The sequence below is a fragment of the Marmota marmota genome, unplaced genomic scaffold, assembly GCF_001458135.2.
Source record: "Marmota marmota marmota unplaced genomic scaffold, marMar, whole genome shotgun sequence".
NCBI lineage: Eukaryota > Metazoa > Chordata > Mammalia > Rodentia > Sciuridae > Marmota > Marmota marmota.
The window spans coordinates 34,815,187-34,842,064 of record NW_026000174.1 but is presented as its reverse complement, the minus strand read 5'-3'; the positions used below and the strand labels follow the sequence as shown (position 1 = coordinate 34,842,064).

Genomic DNA, 26,878 nt, shown 5'->3' with positions numbered 1-26,878 from the left:
GAAAATAAGAACTACAGGTGCATTAGAAAAACATAAACACTCAAAATTACTTCCTCTTCTTCTAGATAGACATTTTTAGTTTTAAATCACACTTTATACCAGATCTCCTCTTTTGTTAGGAAGATCCATGAGAAAAATTCCCAGAGAAATAAAGACTATGCATTTTCTTCCCTTAGTATCTAAAAGTTGTGCTAAATATTTTTTGGTGACAAAAGAGAATCAATACAAAGATTTTGAAGAAGTAGCAAAGTATTTTTTACATTTGCATTTTCTCAACATGTGGAACAATTCCTATTTGAATTTTTTATTTTCAAAATTAATATTTATATATTTATGTACTTTAATCACTCATTTTGACATTTGTCAAAGATTTTTTTCTAAGCATTTTTTTTAGCTTAGTCTCAAATTGTTCATCTTAGAAACAATATAGAAACCATCTTAAAAACCAGCTAACTCAACTCTAACCTATCTGACATGAGGTAAAGGAAGCAAATATCTCATTTAATAGATGGGCAATGCCTAAATACATCTTAAAACTTGACACCATAAAAAAAAAATCACACCAAATTAAAAAAAAAAAAAAGTTTAGTTTTTTTTTTTAATGTCACAATTAGAAAACTTTAATATTGAAAGTTTCTGTGTTACTATGCATTTCTGGCCTTCTAAACTTTCAACATTGTTCCTATTATGAACTTATGCCTTTTCCCTGAAAAAATAATTTAAAGAGGTAATAAAATAGCTTGTTTTTTTCATAACCTATATACATTACCTCCCCTTTTTATTTTCTTTCTCCTTCCCTCCAATGAAAACAATATATATTCACTTATTCTGAAAGAATTTTTAAAAATTGATGGAGGTTAGAGAATACCTTGCAGGAAATTTAATTTAATAACATAGAAATATGCACTTGGTTAAAGTCAGTAAAAAAAATTTCAAAAGGTGATCAAAAAATAATTATATTACTAAACAGTTTTAAAGGGACAGTTAAATATGGCAATTTATAGACTTGGAAGCAAGTGAGAATAATGATAGGAAAAGCGGAATGAACACATGCAGAATGGAACTAAAAACATAGGAAGCTACATAATAAGTGAAACATCTATTTATATTTTATTATAACACCTCATCAGTAAACTAAAGTATATTTATCTTTTCCTACTTAGCACCTTTATTCCATGATCTAGGTTCTCAATTGATACTTATTGAAATTTTTTTTAAATGTTATAAGGCAAAGTAATGAAATTTTACAAGTCCTAGCATGGTGTTCACAAGTAGTTTTAAGAATAAAAAAGGACTGGTTTCTGACATTTTAAACAATAAATGCTACTACTTCTCACTACCACACATATTTAAAAACTACAAAGAATAAATTGAGAAAAACTGCATGTGAAAAGTTCAAGACTAGCTCTTTATTTAAAATGTAAGTTTAAAAAATCTGCTCACTCTCTGTAGAGAACTTTAAATTTTATAAGTCTACACAATAGTAGGACAGATGTTCATGCCCTACTGTGCAAGGCTCATACTTTTGCAAAATATATGTTACATAAGAGCACATATTTTCTAATTTTTCCACAAGGAATATATTAAACTCTTTTTATGAAATATGCTATTTGTCTCATCTAGTTTTGAATATTCTATGCCATATATATGATAGTGTGACTTCCCTTATCTAAGCTAAAGTTGAGTATTTAAAGCATTTTCCCTTCATTATATGTTTTTTGTAGTTTGCTTCAAAATGTTTCATTTTAAATCTGTCATCTTAATTCTAAGAAGCTCACATATAATAAGAAAGTTTAATATAAAAATTTGTTTCAATAATCTTGCCCCTCTTTTGCACCACTGCATCTTTAGGATATAGTAAGCACTCAATAGATAACTGTTGAATGAATGAATAATTATTATAGAATAAGCCAGTACCTTAGCAATCTTATTTTTTGTTAGTCACTTTTATATATTGTTCCTAATTTGGTAGTTCGAGACTTAGAAGAGAAAACTAATGTTAAAATAACTTTACAAATAATGGTTTAATTCCCAAGCTAGAAGCATTTCATCTGGTAAAATGTACTAGAGTTCACTGAAACAGATGCTTGCCTGTGTGCCAGGCTTATAAATGAGGTCAGTCTGTGTCACTTGTCACTTCATTAAAAACCAAGGTTGATTTGGACTCAAGGTTTAATCATAACCAATATAACATGAGTGTAATGAAAAGCAATAGAAAATATTACTACTAGAGTAGTTTTCTTTTCTTTTTTTAAAATTGTGACCCACAATAAGAAATACATTATGGAACAGACACATAGAAACACACTCAAACACTCATAGCCTGGACATGTTTCACCAATACTACTTCCCTTACTAAACTACTGCACTCTGATATTTTTCTGTTTGACATTATTCTTGCTCTCTTTTGTGCCATTCAATTGAACAGAAATGCTGGTGGTGAATGTCTAAATTTGCTTCATGATCCACAATTTGAAAAAAAAAAAAATCTTACTATAAGGAAATGAAACCAAAATCAAAACTGAGGTCAGTTACTAATGAAAAGATACTTTAATTAGAAAGTACAAGAGAGAGAACTGTCTATATTAAATTCTCAGTAGATATGGCACGATGTAATGTTACAACATCCTAAACATCTTAAACTCTCCCACCTCCTTGACTTTGCTTATACTAACTAGAATGGTCTTTTACTTTCTCCACTGAACAAATCAGACTCATTCTTCCAGGGACACCTTAATAATTGTCACCTTCTTTTGGGTTTTCTTGATCTCCCTAACAGAAAAATAACACAAAACAAACAAACGAAAAACAATGCTTGTCTTTCTGTGTCCAGTGCTCTGAGCATTTTGTCATTCTTTTATATTTCATTTACATGATAGTATCCCAGTTATTTGCTTGTGCATCTACCTCATCTACTCAAGTGTGGTTCCTGGAAAGCAAGGGATCTATCAAAGATGAACTGAGTGGAAATTTCTTTGTAAAGAAAGCACCAGATGTCAATTGTGCATCTTTACTGATAGAAAAAGTTAATATTGTAAGTGAGGTATTTTTACTATCATTTTTTTCTTGGGACAATGGTCTAGTTTTCCTGTCTGTCTTCCTTTCCTCTCCCTTCCTTCCTTCCTTCCTTCCTTCCTTCCTTCCTTCCTTCCTTCCTTCCTTCCTTGAGGATTGAACTCAGGGGCTCACCCGTAGTAGAGCAAATGCTCTACTACGGAGATATACTCCTAACCCCACCTTATCTATTTGTTTTTTCAAACATTGATAATTACAATCTTAGAATTACTTTATAAAAAAAATTAAAAACTTGCTGAAATTTGTGTTATTGAAACACTAGCATACTTGAAAAATATGGAATCTTTGCCAAGGGCTGATTTACACAAAACTGTTAGAGAAATGAATCTTACAGTTATTTCATCAAAGATGGTTTTATTGTACCAAATCGTAGACCAGGTGGGATGCCACAAAGGGTAGCACTCCAAGCTCAAAGTGAGATAACTTCTTGCGTCAGCTGTGCTTTCTTTGACAGATGGAAATATTGCCTTTGCACCATGATCACAGTAGGACTTGACCTCTCAAGTCATTTGTAAAGAAGTTTTACCAGCCATAATTCCCACCGAGCCATCAATGATGAGGCCTAATACATTGTAATTATAATAACAGTCACTATGCTTAGCACAGTAATTAGAAGCTTAGATTAGGGGACAAATAAAACCAGATTCAATTTCTAGGTTCTTCAGTTGTTTGCTAAAAATTACTTAATCTTTCTAGTGATCAGTTTCCTCATCTATCAAGTGGGATTGATAAATACCACTTCCTCATATGCATGCATTAGGTTATATAATTCATGAAAATATTTAGCTTACTGTCTGATATATATATATATATATATATATATATAGTAACTTTAAAATGAATGTTAGACATTGGATTAATTGAGCACCTAAATCATCCTATTGACTCATTATGAAAAGTCACTTCGATAAGAATATTGCCATGATGAAAAAACAAAAAGATGAGAGAATCTTGTGCATCCTTTCTCTGAGTCTTCCTCTTTTCACATTTTTCTCCTTTTTAGACCTCCAGAGGTTTCATTATTTGTTCCCTCATTCATTCTCCAGACTCCTCTGTGCTAAGCATTTGTTATATAAAGGTGAAGCAGCATGCTGTGCTCTCCAGGAGCTCACAGTGTAATAGGAAAAATGGTTTTAGAGAGATTTTCTAATATCACATCTATTAAGCAGCAGAGGTTGGATTCAGACACATGTCTGACTCTGGCTGATTATAAGTCTGTGCTCATTTCACATTACAAGTGTGAAGTGATTTGAAGCAACTTATTTGAATCCATGAAGCCTGCCTTCTTGCTTTCCTCCCTCCCCTCTTCCCTCTCTATTTTCCTTTGTTTTTCCCTTCTTTCTTTCTTCTCTTCCTTTTAATCTTGTTTTTCTTTTATTATTTTAGGTGGGATGGGGAGTCTACACATCAACATTTTTTATTATTTATGTGATAAAACTGGAATGAATTTAAATTTACATATTATAATGAAATCATTAGAGAGAAAAATAAATCATCTTTGAAAAGAGCAGACTGTTTCTGTTAGGTATCCTAACTCAAAGCTCTTTAATTAATGAACTGCCCCTGGTGCTGAGGGTTCCACATCCCAAAGAATGAAGTGGAATATCTATGACCTTGTGGCTCAAGTGCAGCTCATCTGACTCCAGAATTAAGTCAAACATGTTGTAAAAATACAAGGAAGTGTTCCATTAAGAAGCCAGAGAAAACTTCTGACCAGGAGAATTCAAGAGAAAGTTTCAGATTCTACTTGGAGTTCATCTCTCTTTTCTTTTGGTTTTCCCCATAGGAGAGTGTCAATGGATATCAAGACAGACATCTTTTTAATTAGCTTCAAGCCTAGGCAGATTGAATAACCAGGAGATTGGAACAAACTCTTAAAGTCTGTTTTAGTTATTTTTCTATTAATGAAAAGATGACCACAAATTTAACAATTAACCCTCAGAAGAATTTGACTCCAAAACAGAACTTAGAATAAGAATATGCTAATCAAAAAACTGGAATTGAATTAAATTATCAGAGTTAATAGTAAAAGATCAATAGTAAAGATTAATACTAAAAGCAAACTTACTTGAGGTTATAAAGAGTTTTCCCCTTAATATTAAAAAGTTATAAAGTTAGTTAAAACTTTGTATTTCAAAATTAAATTATTGGCTATGGCTTTTTTTCCCCTCTCTGGATTTCAGGTGTGACAGATACATCATAGGAATGGTGAGTAGTTCCATTTTAATTGCCAACTTCAGCCATAGAAAGTGTCTATCTACAATCTTTTTTTTTTCCTAGTGCTGGGAATGGAACCCAGGGCTTCACACATGCCAGGCAAGCATTCTATCACTATTGTGGTTAAGACATGAGGTGTCTCCCTAAAGTATGTGTGTGAGACAATGCAAAAATATTCAAAGATAAAATAATTGATCATGAGAAGTATAACCTAATTGGGGGATCCATCAACTGACATGAATTAACTAGGTGGTGACCATAGTCAGGTCGGTGTGGCTGGAGGAGATATGTCACTGAGCATATGCCTTTAGGGTCTATATTTTGTCCCTGGGGAACAGAGATTTATGTTACCTGACTGTCATTGCCCTGATCTGCTTTACTCTGCCGGGCCCTTTGGCCATAATGCCCCAGAGGTATGAAGTTGGTCAACCATGTATTGAACCTCTGAAACTGTGACCTAAAATAAACTTTTACTACTCTCCATTGTTCTAGTCATATCTTTTGGTCACAGTCATGAAAAAGCTCTCTGAAACAACCATTACACCACATCTCTAGCCCTCTGTTTATAACTCTGATAGGAAAATCACCATGCATCTGAGTTAAAAGTGGGGAAAGTGTATTTTTATTGAATAGCAATGTCTGCTGAAGGTGTAGGGGAAATAAATGCCATAATTTTGCCTTTTGTTGTATAAATCATGATATAATATAGAATATGCCCACATCTTGCTAAGTGAATGTCATAATTCTTGCAAACATATTGAATTCAGAAATGGAAACATTTTGTAGTGCTGAGCATAACTAACCTGCATTTTTTTAAAAAACAGATAAATAAAAATAATAATTCTTCTATGTTGTCAATGGGACATCAATGACAAGATTTCTTTGCTCACCACTGCCTCCTTACTCTTCAATTCACCTCTCAAGAACTTTTCACAGTATTTCAAAGACTTGGATTTTCTTGAATTCTTATCTAAATTAGCCTGGAAAAAAGAAGTTTAGTAGGTCTTTTGTTACACTAACATAAGTCGTATCAGTCGTGGTTTTACAGAGAAACAGAACTAATTGTTTATGTGTGCATATTGTAAGTCATAAGGAATTAATACACAATTAGGGGAACTGACAAGTCCCATGATCTGCAGGGTGAGCTCAAAAGCTGGAGGCCCAGGAGAGTCAATGCTTCTGTTTATTTTCAAATGCAGGAAGAAGGCGATGTCCTAGTTTGAAGGTAGCGAAGGAAAAGGGATCCTCTCTGACTTAGGGCAGAGTTAGCTTTTTCATTCTATCAAGACCTTCAACCACTCGAATGAGGTACAATCATATTAAAGTAGGCAATCTGCTTTACTCATTTAAATACTAATTTAAATACTAATTTCATCCAAAAATACTCTCATTGATACATACATAATAATTTTTGGCACTCCATGGCTGGGCATACCATGGCCCAGTCCATTTGACACATAAATTCAATCATTACAGGAATAGGTGACCGAAACACCAGTGCTGATTTAAACATTCATAATTCTTATGACTTTCAGCACTCTAAATTTCCTGTTTTTCAAGTAGTTAAGAAGCTAGAATGACAATAAACACACATTACTTGAAAACAAAAGAAAATACAAAAGTAGGAAGGATTTGCATTCTATCTTATTTTAAATAAAGCATGATGGATGAGGTTATGACTTGATCCTTCACTACCAAATCAGCATTTCTACACAAGGCTACTTAACCTGTGAATACACAACACATCCAAATTTTCAACTCATATAACACAACACATGAAGCCACTAACTATCCTTGTTTTCTAATCTTTTTTTTTTTACATATATTTGAATAGAAAATCAGCAAGACTGTTCCCAAGGAACATCTCTCACAAGGTTTTCTCTAATTTTGTTAAAAATAAATTATAAAAAGGAGAAATGCTTTGTTTATTACAAGGGAGACAAAATCCCTGACCTCATAGAACTTATATTTTAATAAAATGAGACAGAAATCAAGTGAATAAACCAATAAAATTAATAATATGTAAGATGACAAGAAGTATGCAATGTGGGGAAAATATCATGGAATGAAAGTGTTAGAAATAGCTCCGATATAGCGGATGTGATTTTATATAAAGTGGTCACACAAGCCTGAACCAACAAAGTGACATCTAAGGCAATATCCAGTGGGAGCAAGTATGCCATACAGATATTTAAAGATTGTTTCAGGCACAGAAGCAGCCAGTGCAAAGTTTGAGGTAGGGGAATGCCACAAATCAAATATTCAAAATCAAGGAGGATTCTAGGGCAAAACAGGTAAGTCAAGAGGAAAAGGAGATCAAATCAGAGAGACAGTAAGAATGTGTCCAGATAGGACCCTGTAGATGTTTGTAAGGACTTTACTTTTCTCTCAGCACTTGAGCAGAGAAATGGTATGCTCAGACTTACAGTTCAAAGTTATCACTCTGAATCCTGGGTGGAGGAGACTACAGAGCGGGCATGGGTGAGCTCAGGGGAAACTGTTTAGTGAATATTCTAATAACTCAGGGGATATGTAACTATAGATTGGGTGAAAGTGATAGAAACAGAGTTAAGGTAAGGGTTACAGTTTGGATCCATAATGTCCCCCAAAGACTTATGTATTTAAGGCTTGGTCTCTAAGGCAACCATGTTCAGAGGTGGGGCTTTTAGAAAGTGATTGTATCCTGAAGGCTGTGATGTCATCAATGGATTAATTCATTGATGTGTTCACAATTGATTGGCATATTGGGATGTGGAGGAAACTTTAGGAAGTGGGAATAGTTGAAGGAATTAAGTTCTGGAAACATGCCCTGGAAGACTGTCTCTGCTTCCTGGCTGCCATGAGGTGAGAAACTTTCCTTTGCTACCTGCTCATCATGATGCTCTGCCTTATCATCGTTCCAGAAACAAGAGAATCATCCAGCCATGGACTGAAACTTCTGAATCCAGGAGCCAAAATAAATCTTTCTTTATTTAAATGCTTTTTTAAGGTATTTTATCATAGTAGTGGAAAACTAACACAATAAGTAATGGAATTCTAGATGCTGTTAAATGGTTATTCTCTTTTCTTTACACTCTTTTCTTCAAACTTTCTCTCTTTGTCTCTCTTCAGCATTTTGTTCCTATAACTAGACAGGAAATTAGGTGAGCATTGAATCCTAGTTTACAAACCTACATTATCTATACAGTTTCATTATTGTTTCTATGTTTTAAGTTATGATTTAAATGTTATTGCAATAATAGATTGATATGAAGTGTGAGTAGTAGACATAAAAATCCCTAAACTATACTTTTTAATTTTATTTTCTGGTAAGTAACTTATGGTAAGTTTCAAAAATTATTCTGCCACTTACTAACCTAGGAAAGATGATGGAAATAACTTAGTTTTGTCTTGTTTCACCTTATCTCATTTCAGGGGAATAGAAGACAGGCTTCTAGTTTTGAACCATCTAAGTTAGAAATTTCACTTTGTTATCCATGGGAGTTATTGTGTGGTCAGCTGAGCATAGGAAAAGGGCAGATCAAAGATAATTGAGCAAATCTTAGGTGTATGTACAAATATGGAATTTTCTCCATTGTGCCAGATATATCCAAGTCATTTTACTTCTTACATAACATGTTGTAGAACTGCTAAATATAAGTAGAAATTATAAAACTTTCTGTTTAGTTACCAGTTGTATTAAATGTGGCTGAGGCAGTTCATTACTAAATTGTGAAGTAAATTTAAATCCTAATAAAATGCACTGAGTAATACATGATTGTGGGCCAAGATTTGGTATTTACATAATCAGACTGCCCCATTTGACAATGAAAGCCCTAGAAAGAGTGTGAAAAAAATATGGTAGTCATGACCCTCACAGCTTGAGAAAAGAAAATAACTGTATGAAGAATCTTCAGTTCAGAAGATAACCTACTTTTCCCCTTCACTATTATTTTTTCCTTTTCATCTTTACTTTGTTTATATTCAGGGTCTCTTTGTGTGTGTGTGTGTGTGTGTGTGTGTGTGTGTGTGTTTTACCTTAGTTAGTATTATTAGTTCCTTTTCTTAAGCAGCCAGCTAAGTTTATACTCCCAACTACTTGCCTTGTCTTACTGGGGTCTCACATCCATGCCATTATGTACCCATCCAAATCTTCCTCCGGCCAGGTGTCAGACAACTAGCCCCTGTGCCCTAGCATAGACAAGGTTATTCAAGTTATCCAATCTATAGGGAGGGAGAAACTCCTAGGCCTGCCCTGCTGCCACACATAAGCTGTCCCTGACAGCTTCAACCTGCTGTTAACTGTCCCAGGGTGTGACCTCTTATATCGATATGTTGGGTAGACTTTCTTCATTTGGACTTTTAACAAAGATGTCCACCTTTCATCTATTCAGGCTCAGAGTGTGTGTGCCTCTTTGAGAAGGATCTACAAATTCTATAAAATAGGAAGGAAGAGACCAACAAGCCCTTTCATCCTGACCATTCCCGTTTCTTTGCCTCAGCCACACTTTCAGAATGCCTCACTTATGTTTCTCCAACTTTACCATCTTTCTCTTTTATAATGGCTCTTGTCTCCCAGTATCTACACTCTATACAAATAGAGTAATCATACTTCTCTGGGCTCAGGAATTCCTGTAAATTACCTCAAAATGCTCCATAAAAATGAAAAAAAAAACTTAAAAAATATTAAAAGTTTAATGGAGTAAAAGGAAAAATGCCCAGCATAGAATATAAGAGCATGCACATACTATACATTGCTCCACCACCCCTCCATAACACACACAGACCCATCATGGCAAACACCACCAGTGGGAAAGCAGAAAGTTCCATCTCTCTGTGATAGGCACTGTACCTTGAACTGCCTGACACCATCTCTATCGTTAGCAAAAATCCTCTAGTTCCTGTATCTTATGGTTTATAACCAAAGTAGGCATGTGATTTTCAGTTGTTAATACTGCTTAATTGTGAACTCATGAAGGCACAAAATTTATTTCTAGATGCTTTTCTAAGTATGTTTTTTAAATTTCAGTAGTTTCCTTGATTATGCATTGTTCTTTGTCTTCTTATGTGAACATTATTTTTCACATTCGCTTAATTTCTTCTTTGCGCAACTCTGTGCTATTTTTTCTTTCCTAACACCAATCCTCATTGATGCAACAAATATCTTTCTCAACATTCTATGCCATAGGCAAATCTCCTTAATTGGTGCTGGTGCTTGTCATTTGCTGAATAGAGAAGAAAAGTGAAGAAGTCACCCAACTCGCTTCATTAATGACATATGTGGCTACACTCATAAGGAGACCATGTAAAGCCCCAAATTTCAGAAAATGTAACCTTGTTCAAGATCCAAGCCAAGACTCAGATATGACATCAGCAACTAGTATACACTATGGTTTTGCAGTTTGTTGAAATTATAGATCTGACCAAAATGGAAAATATTCAATTTACTTGGGAGGATTTTTTGTTTCTTGTTAATATTCTAATTTGTTCACACATTATTCAGACAATGAAACCACCTAGTAAAACATTTTTTTTTTAGTAAATAAGAATAATTCTATGAAATATCAAGGAGTAAATATGAGTAAAGAGGCACAGGGAACACAAAAGCCTACAACAAAAGTATAGACAAAATGTTTATACTCTTCCCGGGGACTGTATAATAATTGATAAAAATCCTGCTTACTCAGCTTAAAATGTTATGCTGATTTTGAGATCCTTCTAGACATATACAAGGTAAGGCAATAAAGCTAGGCTCTTTGCTGAGAAAGAACATGATTTACATCTTATAGTTTGGTTTAATTTCTTTGCTGAGCAAGCAGACAAGGCACTTAGGAGCCCTGCCAAACCATACATTAATTTTTTTTCATTAAGGTAGAGTTTATAAATGGAATGAAATTATGTATGGGAATTTACACAGATGTCTTGATGAATACAGACTCTAATTTTTTTCCAAAATGAATGCAATTTCCACCATTTAGAGTTTATGATTTCAAAAATGTGCAGTGATTTTAGGTTCTGTTTTTTTTTTTTTTTTCAGGAACTTTGAAGCAATTTTTGAACCACTATGAAAGGACATGGAGACTCTGGTAGTGTTTTTGGAATGCTTCTTGCATTCCATAATATCACCTCAGTGCATTTTTATATTGTTTTTAAACATTTATGGAATCTTTATTGAGTATTTAAGATGAGCACTGTGGGAATACAAACATGAGTTAGACACAGTATTTCCTTGAAGAATTTTCTATCCATGAAATAAACAGACATCTGAAGAATTAGCCTAATGCAGAATGAAATAAGTACTAAATACAGACACCAGTGATATTCCAGGGGAGTGCACAGAGAAGCAAATTAGGCTTGTTTCTGGGAATCATGGTGAGGGCCAACTTTCAATGGCTCTCATAGGATAAGGTGGGTGTGGAGAATTGAACCCAAGCACAGAAGCCTGAGGATATAGTCTCAGGGAATGGGTGGCAGTCTGCAGAGCCTGTGGGTGCCAATGATGAAGAGTGGAGGTGAGAGATGAGGCTCTGATCAGGGTTTAGATGATCTCAAACACCGTGTCAAGAACTTTGGATTCATAATAGTGTAACTAAAGTTTCCAATTCATTTTCTAACAGATTGGTTTATTACCTCAGTTTTAAGCATCACACACTTGCAATTTTCTTTGATGAAAATCGTCACTTTCTAAAAATGAAGTCTAGTTGTACCTTTATATTAAACTAAACTAGTTCTGGCCTACCTTTGAGTTTCATAATTAATAATTCAGGGATATGTTGCACAGAGAAGGAATATGTCCTTTATCAGAAAAACAGTATAATTTAAAATTATTTATGATTTTTCATATCACTTGTACCTGTGTTCATAAAAATCATTTTATACTTACTTTGAGTGAAAATGATGTACAAAATTTAAACTGAAGTGTTTTTTAAAATATTGAAACATTAAATGATGATTACACCATAGCCATTAGCCTGATTTTGAGTTAAACATCTTTGTCACCATATCAATTACTTATGCCACTTTGATACTATCTAATATCAATTGTACATAGATGATGTACTAGTCACTATGTTAGGTGCAAGCATGATTTTATTCAGATCTCATAATACCTTCATGATTAATGTAATTATCCTATCTTTAGATAGGATAGACAAAAAAAAGTCAAATCCCACTTAAAGTTAAAAATAACACCAGCAACAGGGAGGAAAGGGGATGTAATGGGGACTAAATTAGGGCAAATTATATTCCATGCTTGTATAATCATGTCAAAAGGAACCTTAATATTATTATAACTAATATGGACTAATAAAAATACTTACAAAAATAAAACACTGGCATTAGTCCCAGATATATGTGATTCCAAAATTTTGTTAAGTTTAACAAAGAATTGTTGAATATCAACTATGTGATTGTTCCAGTAAACAAAGGTATAAAGACTTAATCTCCTCCCTTCTGGAGTTTAAGGCTTAATGAAAAGTATTTCCATACCTAAAAATGTTCATATTCTTTCCACTCCATCATCTTGCATTCCTTCATCCTGAAAGGTAGGACAGAAAGTATTGTGGACATTGAAAATACAATAAAAGACACAATCTTTACAGCCATAAAGGTTAAGTTGGATTTAGGTGCACACATCCACTCAAAAATGTAATTAACTTGAGTATTCTCTCTTTTGTGAAGGAGGTACCCTGTGAATGAACCTGGACTGTTTGTCCTAGAGGTAATAATCTGCCTTGCTTGGTGATGGATCTATCGGTTATGTCATTGAAGATTATGTCAGCTTCATAAAAAAAGATGCTGATGGGAATTAAAAATCAGAAACACTGCAAATTCATATACAAGTTAGGTTTGTAATGGAAACAATTTGATTTGCATATTGCAGCACAGAAGGCAGTGTTTCACATAAGATGGAAGGGAAGACTGTTTCCAGGTGCAAGAAACATGAGGTGCACACCAGTTGAGAGAAGAAAGAACAAGACTATTCTAAGACAGAAATGAGATTAGTTTAGTCAAATTAGAATTAAGGTGCATATTTTAGGATGCATCATAAAATAAAGATTACATACATTTTTCACTAGTTTGAAAACATATAGTACACTAAATAAGTAGCTCCCTTTTCCTCAGAGTACTTATATATGAGAATATTTGTATCCTTTGAAGTTGAAGACAATGAGTATACATAAGGAAGAAAAAGCAGAAGAAGGTGAGAGAGAGAGAAGAAAAGTGGGGGGCAAGGGAGGGAGATGAAGTATGAAGAAAGGAAGGGGAAAGGAAAGAAGAATGAAATGAAGGAAAAACTTTTCTGAGAACTAGAGAGCATGTTTGGTAGTGTGTTGATATTACTTAACTAAAATTTTACCATAGATGGTGGATAAAGTAGGCTTAACTTTCTCAAAAATATGCCTTGGGGTCTGGAGTTGTGGCTCAGTGGTAGTAGAGTGCTTGTCTAGCATGTCCAAGGCCCTGGGTTCGATCCTCAGCACCGCATAAGGATAAATAAAGGTATTGTATCCATCTACAACAAAAAATAAATATGAAAAAAATGTCCTGCAGATACAATTTAACATAGTTAAATATCTTATGTCCCTCTGTTTACACAATAGTCTGCTTTCCTCAAAATTGATTTTGTTTAAAGTTTCAGTTGCATATTCCTTTAATGCTACATCAGAAGTTCCTCTAGTTTCCTATCATCTAGTTATCAGATTGACATAGTTTATATTCTTTGACTGTATATGCCTAATGATATTATAGAATTCAAGAAACATAAATACTTGGCCTTCTAGAACTTGTGTGCTAGATTTAGTGTACAAGAGGCTCCAAAATATAGCACTATTTGGCAGCTAGTTTATGCAATAAAAGGTTAGTAGATCGACAAGTTCAGTGTAGAGACATTACACCGTTCTGTTAAATTAAATGAAGCTCCTGTCCCCCTTTTTTACTAAAATCTGTAAACAAACCAAATACAATTGTTACATAAGAACTAGAGGAGAACTTAGTGTTTATTTTAATAATTTCTCACATGGAATTACCTGTATGACCTGATGCTCTCCTGGTTGGGCAGAAGACTAGAACTTTACTAAGTGAATAAAACATTTTTCTTACTGAATGAATAAGATAGAGTTAATATTTATTTTTACTATTAATATTCTAATATTATGTATAACTAATATGGACTAATAAAAATACTTACAAAAATAAAACACTGGCATTAGTTCCAGATATATCTGATTCCAAAATTTTGTTAAGTTTAACAAAGAATTGTTGAATATCAACTAAGAATACCAAGAGCAGCCGGGCACCATGGCACAAGCCTGTAATCCCAGCAATTCATGAGGCTGAGGCAGGAAGATCATGAATTCAAACCCAGCCTCAGCAACTTAGCAAGTCCCTAAGAAACTCAGGAGACTCTGTCTCTAAATAAAATTTTTAAAAATGCCTGGCTCAGTGGTTAAATGCCCCTGGGTTCAATCCCAGGTACCAAAAAAGAAAAAGAATACCAAGAGCAGAAAACTTTATTTGAATTAGAAAAAAGTTAACCAATAAGTTACACTTCAAAAGTTACAAATTTAACTAATAAAATTTTTGACTATAAAATTTATCATTTTGGGCTTAAAATGATATTTTACTCCCTACTATTATTACACTGATTATAATACATTGGTTATAACCCCTATTATTATTTAGAATATTTAGGATGTTAATTATAGAATTAAAAATTATTTAGGATAATATCTAAAATTTTCTTTCATAATAGAGTCAAATTTATCCTACTACATATATATTATACATTATATATAAAATACACACACATTATGTATATGTATATATATATATATATATATATATATATATATATATATATATATAATCTTGTCTTAATTCTTTTTACATTCTTTTTTTTAAAACTCTACATTTCTCTCAGTAACTTTTTCTTGTTGTGACATGTAGAATTGGTCATGGAATATAAAAATATTCAAACGAATCCAAGTCATATGATAGTACAAAATAAATTTTGATCAGCCAAAATTCCACTCATTTCACAGGGGGGAAAAAAGATGGCTTAGTGGTCAACATCTGATCCTCTGTGTAGTAATAATAGTGAAATAATATCAACCAGGAGAACAGTGAAATCACACTATATTGTAAGATAGGAATGAAATGGAACTTTCACTCACCAGATCTGTTAAAATAATGATATGCAAATGTAGAAAATGGCAATTCATTAATCTATTCAAAAGGATAAAAGGGAAAGAAAGATTAATTATAGCACTCTTGCGTCCAAATGCTTCTCACCCTTTACATGAGTTCTCTTCCTTAAATCTGATGGAATATTTCCTGTAGAACTTTTCTTAAATTGAAAATTTGATAATTAAGTTATTAAAACAGTACACTGAAAAGATTTTTTATATTCCAATAAAATTGCCTCTCTGTGACGTTATGAATTTTGTTTTAATCACTTACTTCACTTATTTCAGCTAGTTTATTTTGAAATGCAAGGAAACTTTAGTGAAAACACTCCTTGACATTAATGTTATTAACAGACCAGTCCAATCTAAGAACTCAGATTAGGTCTGGAAGTGATTAAAAACAAACAAATTTCTTGATAATTTTTTCACCATGTTTGATATTTTGTGAGAGAATAACAAGGAAAATTAGCTTCATCTATTATTTTTCATAGGAAATTACATATAAATTTGCATGTCAGTATACATTTTATATGCATACTTTTTTGTTTTCCATTTGTTTGGCTTTAATTTTTTATGTATTAATTCTCTTAGGACATTTCTGGTTATATGTCTGGAAACTTCAGCCATCCAGAAAAAAAGAAGGTTGGGAAATAATGAAAAAAATGTGCTGAAAGAATTCACATAAAAGTTTTGGAGACTTGAAAATGGGAACAACAGACACTTAAAAAGTTATTGAACCAGAAAATAAAAGTCTTTCCTGGCAGGTATTTATATAGCAATATGCTGATAACTATTGGATAAAAATAAAGGCCTTCAGACATTATTACAGAGCTCCCATCCATGAAATCCAACTTTAATTCAAAGGAAAAGACAACCTAATTCATATTTTTTTCTGGTTTGAATATTAGAAAATAAAATCATCGATAATAAAAGAAAAATGAAGTATTAAAAGAAATTTAGTGTGTTTATTTCAGCTATCTTCTTAGGAAGTTCTTCCCATTTGCTACTATACTAGTAAATACCTATATATATATAAATACATAGGATGTAAGTAAAATCTATATATTGGTATACAGTTTCAAAATAATTTATGCCACTGAATTTCATTGTTTCCCTTTGGTATAAATATTTTAATAAACAGATGTCCTCACAGTGGAAAAATATAAAAATAAGAAAACTCAGAGCAACTTCTTCCAGTAGGACTAATACAAGTATTTATGTGGTGTCTGAATATTAGTAATCCAAGAATTATCAAATTAAATGCTCAGACTCTGGGAATCAAACTGCAGATTTTTTTAAGGAAGGGGGCAGGTGTTATTGATTAAATTCTTCTTCTTCCATTATTTAAACCATCTTATTAAAAACTTATATCTCATGTTCTCTGGTAGACTTTGAACCAATTTCACCTACATTTATATTTCATGAATTAATAAAACTTAAACATAAAAACATTTTATGATTCTCCCATTATTCATTCATCCAAACTTAATTATGCAAATTTATGTAGATAAATATTAGGAAAAACATAAATAGCATATAACAAAACCAAAATCAAGCATAGAACTTTGGACCCTGTACTGAACAATTAAGGACTCATTAAAGGCTCTCAGACTGAGGGGTGATAGACTAAAATATGCAGCAGTTTGTCTAGTTATTTTAACTTTCCTTTTAAAATTTGAACCTAACCACAGATCATGGAATGGGTGTAGAATAACCTACAAGAGAAACTTGTTGATTATTTTGTATTTATAAAACATCCTGATAAGTTTGTGTCTGAACAAAAAATAATTTTTCAGTAGACAGAATCATCTTGTTGTTTATGTTCTACATAATAAATTATCAGATGTGTTACTGTTAATACAATTACAAGATATTGACAAGATAAAATAAAAAAGTATTGAGCTGGTACAGATTACTGACTCAAAAAAAATCACTTCTGGACCTATTAAGAACACATAGTATTCAATAATTATCTATTCTTTTATTTAACAGACTAATCCAGGAAATCCTAAAGACTGTTAAGAAAAATAGTACTTGAGGATTAAAAACCAAGTTCATAAGATTTTCCACTGAGCAAATGTTCTGCTATGATTTTCTTTTCTTATTCATCATTACTGGGACCAGTCCAAATTGATAGTACTTTCATTTAAAGGTAAAGAAACTTCATCCAATCACTTACATGGGGAAACAAATTAATCTTTGATTCTCCCTTACTATCTGTTGATCCTTGTTCAGAAGTTTCAGATCACTCTCTCTCTTTTTTTTTTTTTACTATATTTTCTTTAGTTGTCAATGGGCCTTTATTTTATTTATTTATATGTAGTGCTGAGAATCAAACCCAGTGCCTCACACATGCTAGGCAAGTACTCTACTGCTGAGCTACAACCCCAATCCACATCACTCTTTCTTGACCTCTTCTTAATACTTCCTCTGCCACAGTACTAATGTGATATTTTTCTGGGGAACTCTATTTCTAGATAGTAGTCCCACAGTTTGTGACAATCAGTTCTCTATAACACATAGGATCTAATCGTTCTTTCCCTCCAAAATTGCCCATGGAGTTGGAATGCCAGTTGACCACAGGCATATTTCCTTAGTAAGATATTCTACTGTCATCACGATCTGAGTCAGACTTCACAAACACCTCCCAGACTATATTCTCCCCCCGCCCTGAAATAATTACATTTATGGAAGGACTTCACACTGTCTGTTGAAACATTCATTTATCACTGTAACACTGATGATTTTGTCATAGATTGGCAACAGTGTGTGTTAATATGACAGGGTTTTCAGTATCATTATGTACATTATTTTCTGAACATACTGACTGATCAGTTACTTACATTAATTAGAAAATGGCTGAGAAATTAGGCAATTGTATCAGGTCCTGGCAGGAAACAAGGGCACATTCAGCAGGTATTTTGAAGATAACTTAATAGAAGCATATTTATAAAAGTCTGAGTAAGGTTAAGGGACCAATAAGCTATGTTACTAGACTCAGTGATTAGCAACAGTAGGAGTTCCTAAGGCTGCAAGCAGTGATGCGTGTTTCCTCAAGTTCAGGAAAACCTTATAGACCTTCTGGAGAAAGGAACCAGAATCCAGGGACCTTAGCAGGGAGCAGGGGAAGAAAAGTCCTACATATTTCTCCTCTAGTCCTCCTAGCTGTTTGTTAATTCATCTTATTGGTCAATTCAGCAGAAAGCTAGGGAACAAGGTCAGTAAGGATTAAGCCACTACTCTGTTCAAAGCAGGGCAAAGAAAGAAAGAGAGTGGATGGGGTAACATGGGAAAGAAAAATGGTAAATAAATTTCAAAAAACATAAGTAGACTAATTTGAATCTTTCTATTGCCCCCTTTCTTCAGCTGGTTGTGCTAGAATGCTTATGTTAGAGCAGAGCTTTCTAACCCTTTCTCCACATGAAACACAAGGTAATCAGTCAAACAAAGAAGATTTGGGGAACATATTTAAAATGTTTGGTAAAACAAAAAAATGGAATTACTTTGTATGATAGTATGAATAAAGAATATTTGAAATATTAAATTTAAGGGATGTGATACAGTGGTGGAACTCAAGTAGGGTGTGTATGAAGGTTTATTTCCTAGCACTGCCAAAAAATAAAAGTAAAAAAAATGAATAAATGTTGAATTTACATGAAATTTCTCCAAATTTAAAACTTTGTATTTTTAAGAAAACAATCAAGCTTCTTCACAAATGTAATTTTAAATAGTAGCTTTTAGGTTTTAAATGGTCAATCACGATTCCTGAGCAAGACTTTTGAACAAAGTTCTCTTCATATTCTTGAGAATCACTGTTGACCAGAAATGTTATTGATAAAATTGGCAAAACCATTTTTAATAGCTAGAAAGCCATTCAAAAATTGTAAGATTTCTTATAAATCGTAAAATTATAATCAGATAAATTATAATTAAATAAATGTTCTTCTTTTCAGTCACTATAAAGATAATATAAGATTCAATATTACTCTGGTGATGCAAATAAATTTCAATTCCAAACAAAACTTTTACATATTAGATATTTCAAACTGTTGATGGAATTCTAATTTTCAGAATATGTATGTAATGATAAAACCGTTTTTCTGATGCTAACTTTAAGACCAAAAATCACACACTCTAAACTAGGAAGTTCTGTCTTAAATTTACGAAAACAGATTTGGACCCATCACATAGACCAGTACCCACAAGATGATCCACTCCTTTGGTCCCTCCTCCACCTCTTTTCTCTGAATTTATGAGGGTCTGCTCTGTTTTTCTTGAGCATATAGGACTCTCACAAACTTCATGAGCCTCTAGTCCTTGTTGGGTTGCAGTATATATTCACTCTAGCCACGGATTGGCTGTCCAGGTGGTGGTAAATATACAAGAAAGCTCCACAGGATGGATTATCAGAACTCTTCCCATCTCAGGAATGGCTCTGGCCTCCCAGATTTCCCTCCTATGTTCCAAAGCCAAAGGAGATCAGTACTTAAGACACAATCTTTTCTACTATGCACTGATTGAGAAACTCAGTAGCCAGAGAAATGTTTGTTTAGCTACAGTCTCTTACAAACCTTCTGAAAACAATTCTAAAAGTATAAAAGGTAAATATGATATGCATTTCTCTATTAGGTTTGAAAATTTAATATTTCTAAGGTTTCAAATGGGGTTCTACAGTTTGATCAAGTCGTAATACCATGTAACACAAGGCAAGACTGATCAGAGACGGGTTGTAGTATCATAGAATATAAGGCTGGAAACCTAGTCATCAGATTCTTCTTTATATGCCTAAAGTCCTTAATCCATTGTAATTTATTGGTTGATTTTTACCTCTTTTGTAAGTGGAACAAATGAAATGAAGAAGTTGTGATTCTACTGAAGTAAATTCTCCTAAGAATTGTATTCTCATTTTTTTAGAAAGGTAATTTACAGTGTCTCTCCAAAACAGTAAATACAATGTTTATAACGTTTCTACGAGAAATCTCTCAAAAATCCTGCCCACTTGCTCTTTATTATTCCTGCTAGAGTCCTGCTCTTACCCTTGATTTGAGTGAGGTGATGAATCTGAAGTCAAGTGTATTCCCTGCCCATATATACGCTCAGAGTGATTATAAAAGGATAAATATTTTCCTGTGTGACACGGATTCCTGAATGATGGCAAAGCCCTCTATTGTCTATCCTGCCTAAAAGTGAGGAGTTCATTTGTATTTGTTCATATTGGAAAAATGTTATTTTATCAAGCAGAGGGTTGAATTTAGTGTGGTGACCTCTGAATCCATGAGGGATATTTTCCAAGATTCCCAGTGGATGCCTGAAATCAAAGGTAGTGCTGAACACCATCTACACTGTTTTTTTTTTTTCCCCATTTGTACTGCAGCCTTTTTTATGTAGTAGTAGAGTTAATCTGCTTTTCCATGTTTTATTCTTTGCTTCACTACTCACGTGCCCTGGTACATGATTAAATTAAATTAAGTGTTACTTGAATTACTTGAACATAAGCACTGCAATACCAGGATAGTCACTAACTTCTTGGGCCTGCATGCCCAGGTTAGGTTGCAAGGCATCCTCACTCTAGCCACTGAGTAGATGTTCTGGTGGTGGTGCACATCCAAAAAAGCACCACAGGGTGGATTATCAGACTTCTCTCTATCTCAGCAATGACTCCAGCCTCCCATATTACAATGAACAAGTGAGAAATGGGGGAGAAGGTTAGCAAATATAGGATAAATACAATGGACCAAAGGAAGATTCATATCCCAAGCCCAACAAAGCAGATGGCATGAGATTTCATCATACTCTCAGCATAGCAGGCAATTTTAAACTTGTAAATTGCTTATTTCTGGAATGTTCCATTTAATATCTTCCAACAGTGGTTGACCTCACGTAGCTACAATTGTGGAAAGAAAACTCTGGTATAATATTGTTCAGAGTAGAATAAAAAGACATCAGAATAATTTGTTTTCATTGATATCTCAGTTGCATAATGTCTTATAATTTTGACTTATTACGTATCTAAAATAACCCTGGAATTACACATAACTTAAAGATTGAGATCAACTCAGTTTTTAAGTTATAATTACACTGAGCTAAATTTTATTAGAAGGTTTTCAAAAAGCAGGAATAAACGTTCCCACAGCAAACCTCATCTTTGATAAAATTTCCTCCACCATTTCCCAGAATGATGTTGGTGACTACTGTTTTATATTTGGAAGGAGTAGGATTAGAAATAGACATGTAGAATTGTGTATTTGGAAGTTTTCATTATTTTAACAGTAACAACAACAATAGCCAGCGTTTTTGTGTGCACCACAAACTTTTCTAAAGTGTTTGTATTAGTATAAGCACTATGGTTTCACAAACCTAAATTGGTTTAGATTATAGGCTGTATTGATGTAATTTTTCTTATTTGCTCTTGAGATTATCTCGGCCATAAGGGGGAGATGCTATGGTGGCTTTAGGTTCCATATCCATATATAATAACATCAAGAAGAGAAAAGTTATCTCATAAGCATGCGTGCACACACACACACACAGTCTCTTTGGGGTGTCTATTCATATTCATCAGTGCTTATCTGCATGGACTTTGAAGTAAGAAACAGCTCTCTCTGAATCCTCTACTTGAATGGAACTGATCCATCTGCCCATTACTGAACAAATTTCTGCCACAAGGGAATGTTACACATGGATAGGTTTAAGGGTAAGTTTCTAAATTAATTACTGTTAACAGAGGGATGGATTAACATGACTGGCTCAAAATCATCAGGCCCTACCATTGAGCTGAGCTGGGATCAGTATCCCAAACTGCATGGATATTATACAATGGTGGTAGTAGAATGAATAGTAACAGGCGGCCACAAAATCCACTGTCGTATGTTTATGGCCTCATTTAATTCTTCCTAGGGCCTAAAAAGTAGGTTCCATTAGAATGCCTCCTTTTCTTAGTTGTTTATGTTACTCAAGTTCCATGGTTTGAATGACAGCTTATTTTAATAAAATCTCCCAATGTTTGGCCTTCTATTCTCTGTACTAATTTACCTTATTTAGAGATTGTAACCAAAAGGTGGGAGATTGCTCCTAGTGTTAACAGCACTCTTATACACATCCATATCCTCATGTTTACTTTGATATTTCTGTCACTTGAATTTTTCTTTGATTACTGTTCACTTTGAGACTTAAACCTAGTATTAATCCCCTATGAAGTGTCTAAGAAAAAAAATACACAAAATCTGATCTGCTTTATAATTAAATGGTTTTGTGCCCCTTTTAGACCTGAAGAATACATGTTTTTTTTTTTGAAGTGAGAATGAATGAATTACTGATGCCTACACATTTGATAAAGGTGGGCTGTAGATTTAGATCTAAATTTCTAGTAGTCAAGACAAAGGACTTTAAAAGTAATGATGTATTTAGGGTAAAATTACTACTCTTAGGACCAAGTAAGAGTTGGAACAGATAGTAATCAAATAAAACTGAATTATCATTATGGACACCACTGCTTTATTTTTAAAAGGTGTTGGAATGCTTATTTTAATAAATGAAAAATTATTCTACCTTTTAAATTTCTTTTTCCCTTATTTATTAAAAACACAACACCTTTTGCCCACTTCTTAGAATAGTGTTGGTTAGAGTTTTAGGACTAAAAGGAAATTCTTCTCTAATGAGTTATTACATACATCATTAGCTTAAGTTTAAAACTGTTGTGGGTTTGTGAACAATAAACAATAAAACAATAAACTCCTAGATGTTTGCAAAATGAGTATTTGTCAAACCCATCAATGAAATAGATAATCTTAATTACACCCAATAATGGGTCCTCTCTCAGTTCTGGAAATCTTTAGGCAAACATTTATTATTATGTACTTCTAAATGGCATTTCCTTCAGCTGCTTATTTCTGTGAAGTAAGAGTCATCAAAACTATTTTGCTCTGGAAATTATAAAACAATGATAGTGTAATTTTAGAATAAAATTTTATATTCATTTAAAATTTTCAACAAAGTATTATTCTTGAAGTTGACTTTTTTCTTTCAATTAACCTAGGCTTCATTTCTAATAATGAAAGAACAATGTGAAGCCCCAGAATTTAGCAGAGAGCCAGTATAAAAAAAGACCAATATATTTTTCAAATTGATATTAAAATTTCATTCAATAACGTTTCTTCACTTGAAATAGCATGTCTCTGGCATTACCTAATTATGATAAGCCTCAATACAGATCCCTCTTTCAGGAAAATCTCAGAAAATTTCTGGATAGGGATATTTCCAAAACGAAAGGAAGCGCAGCGTTTTGAACATCTGTCCAGGAACTGTCAATATGGATGCCTCACAACTATTCGCTTCCCACTAATAGCCTTTTCCATAACTGGAAAAAGCAAAAAAGTTCAGGACTTTCCTCCAGTGTAAATTTCCTAGATTCAAGGAACCCGGATAAAGCCGCTGTAAGATTGACATGAACTTTGTCCAATAGTGTGGCAGAGGGGCGTATCATTTCATGGCCGCTCCAATCAGCACGCAGAGAGTCGCCGTCTCCAAGGTGAAAGCGGAAGTAAGATTTTGGCGCGCCACATGGAACCGCTTCTGCAGCACCTGGAGCGCTTTTCTGAGGTTTTGGCTGTCTCCCGCACCACCCACGTAAGCACCTGGGACCCAGCGACTGTACGGAGGGCTCTACAGTGGGCTCGCTACCTGCGCCACGTCTACCAGCGTTTCCGCAGCCATGACCGCATCCGCACAACTCTGGAAAGGCGGTTGCACTGCTTGTGGAAGGAGGGCGGCCTTGGGGTGGGTCCAGTCCCTGGATTGAGGAACTTTGAGGCCCTTGGGCGCTGTGACATCCTGCTGTCTCTACGCCTGCTGAAGAACTCGGCCCTGGGGGATGCATCTTGTCGCTACCTGCTGCAGCAACTCTTTGCCGGCGCGGGCGTCCGGGATGCTGATAGGGAACTGCTCCAAGACAGTCTGGCCAGCCTCGCTCGCCGCGGGTCTGCGGTCCACATGCTGCGCTTCAACATCTACAGAGAGAACCCGAATCTTCAGGACGACTCACTGTTGAAGACCCAGGCTGAGTTGCTGCTGGAGCGTCTGAAGGAGGTGGGCAAAACCGAAGCGGGAGGCCCCAGCAAGTTGCTCTGCAGCCTGTGGGAGCGCCTGCCACAGAACAGCTTCCTGAAAGTGATAGCGGTGGCGCTGTTGGAGCCTCCGATGTCTCCCCAGCCCCAGGGAGAGGAGTTAAAACTGGGTAGCCCCAGAATTCTTGAAGAGGGGAGTCAAGAGCTACTCCACTGGCTTCTGGGGAAGTCGGAAATCATGGCTGCCTTTTGTCGCAACGTCCCGGCAGGTCTTTTGACTTTGGTGGCAGGTCGCTACCCAGCACTTTCTCATGCCTATCTGAGTGTGCTAGCTGACTGGAGTCAACGTCTGCACTACGACCTTCAGAAAGGCATTTGGGTTGGAGCTGAGTCTCAAGATGTGTCCTGGGAGGAGTTGTACACTAGGTTGCAAAACCTCTGCCAGGCACCCCCACCTCTGAAAGATGAGGTTCTAACTGCGCTCAAGTCTTACAAGGCGCAGGATGGAAATTTCGAAGTTCCTGGTCTTAGCATCTGGACAGACCTGTTGTTAGCTCTTCAGAGTAGTGCATAATACCACATTTGGTCTGTTTTAGGTCTGAAGCCAAGCACTAATTCTCCATGAGCAACGTTTGTTATTTGAATATGTAGTTTACAAAACGAAAATTCTATGTTGAAAAGGAGAAAGCATTTTTTTTTTTTAAATGTGGTTTACTCTTAGTTTGGTTTGGTTCCAACTCTGCCCTAGTGCCCTTCCAGTGAAGAGTTTTCTTTAACAACATGTGGTGTCAGAAATGTTATTTTGAAAAACATATTAGCCTACTTGGAGTTTAAGCCCTGGACTTTGGCCTTGTTGATCTAGTGTTCTAACCAGTTAAGCTGCCTCACCATGCAATTAAAATTGTTGTTTTGTTTCTTGTTTTAGCAAATTACTAATCTCTCTGTAAGACCACATAGTATGTTAATTTAAAATATTGACTTCAACACACAAAAAATGTTTAAAGGATAGTGAGTGCAAATGTATATCTTTGAATATTAATATGGATTCCAAGGCAAAAGAATCAAACTTCTGAATTAGAAGATCCAGTTGTTACTTCTGCCATTAATTAGGTTAGTAGGTCACAACCTTAGTGCAACAGTTACTTCTTATTAAATGAAGTGTTTATACTAAAATAATTAAATTTTATTGTTCTTCCCTTAGTGACTGCCTTATGAAGACCATTTGGAGTATTTATTTTCAGTGTTGGAACTTAGTTTTGTTAGTTTCCTTGAGTATTTCTGAAGTAGCAGAATGATTTAGTCATTTTTACTGGGGATATATAAATTTCCAGCAATCGAGGCATTTTTGTCCATATCCAAGTTAACTGATAACAAGAGTGTTTGGAATGTACTGCTACTCAGAAAGTTACTTTCTAATTCCAGAAATGAAATTAGAACAAATTATCTTGTAGAAAATTTTATTCTGTAGTAAAATTTCAGAGGAAAGTAATGTTCCCCCAGGAAGTACACTTTCTAAAATAATCTTGAGTGAACAATAGCAAATCCTTATTACCTGTGGTCTTATTCCTTTTTCTAGCTCTAATTGATATAGACCATCTTTTAGATTGCATTTGCCAAAAATAGTAAAACAACTTCTTCTGTTAATTACATGAGTCTTATTTCAAGAAACAACTCAGTAAAGAGTTGTGCCATGACAAGTCCTAATACTGGTTTTAGTTTTAGGAACTAGCAGTTTGTGAACTCTTTATTCATTGCCACATCTAACATTACTGTTTAAGATAAAATAAGGTTGATATGGACTTAACATTTTAAAATATATTTTTGTACTGATCATTTGTTAATTATTTTTTATTTTAAATTCCATGGTATATTTGTTACATACATAGTCTTATTTAATCTCATTTAATCTGTGTTCCAAGACTATATTCTATGTGTATAAACTGAAAGAGATGAAGTGAAATGCCCAAGGGCACACACAAAAGCAACATAAGAGTAGAAGCCATATCCATTATTTATTTTGTTTCCAAGAGTTTAGTACAATATCTGGCATGTGTTTTATGTACTCCTAATGTTTGAATAAATAAAATCAGCATTGGAACCTTAATCAGTACATTTTCTTATATTTAAAAAAATATTATGTACTTGTAAAGTTCCTATTGAATTTAGTAGCCTACTTATCTCTTTAGGACTGCATGTATAGGATAGGAGGAAAGATGAAAGAAGTATATAAACATGAAAATATCGGAAAACTTTATAAAATCCAGAAATATTTATTTTGTGGTTCATCCTATTAAATGTTTATTTTTGGGGGGATGGGTTTGTATCTCTGTGGTAGGTGGAGTACTTGCCTAGCATGTG

General features: G+C 34.2%; 1 protein-coding gene across 1 annotated transcript; it reads left to right on the top strand.

Annotated features, from left to right (window-relative positions):
* Positions 1 to 23,982: 23,982 nt before the first annotated feature.
* On the top strand, positions 23,983 to 26,624 carry Fancf (FA complementation group F). The gene has a single exon (XM_015477709.2). The coding sequence runs from the start codon at positions 24,018 to 24,020 to the stop codon at positions 25,092 to 25,094; it is 1,077 nt and encodes a 358-aa protein (XP_015333195.1). The 5' UTR covers positions 23,983 to 24,017; the 3' UTR covers positions 25,095 to 26,624.
* Positions 26,625 to 26,878: the final 254 nt, after the last annotated feature.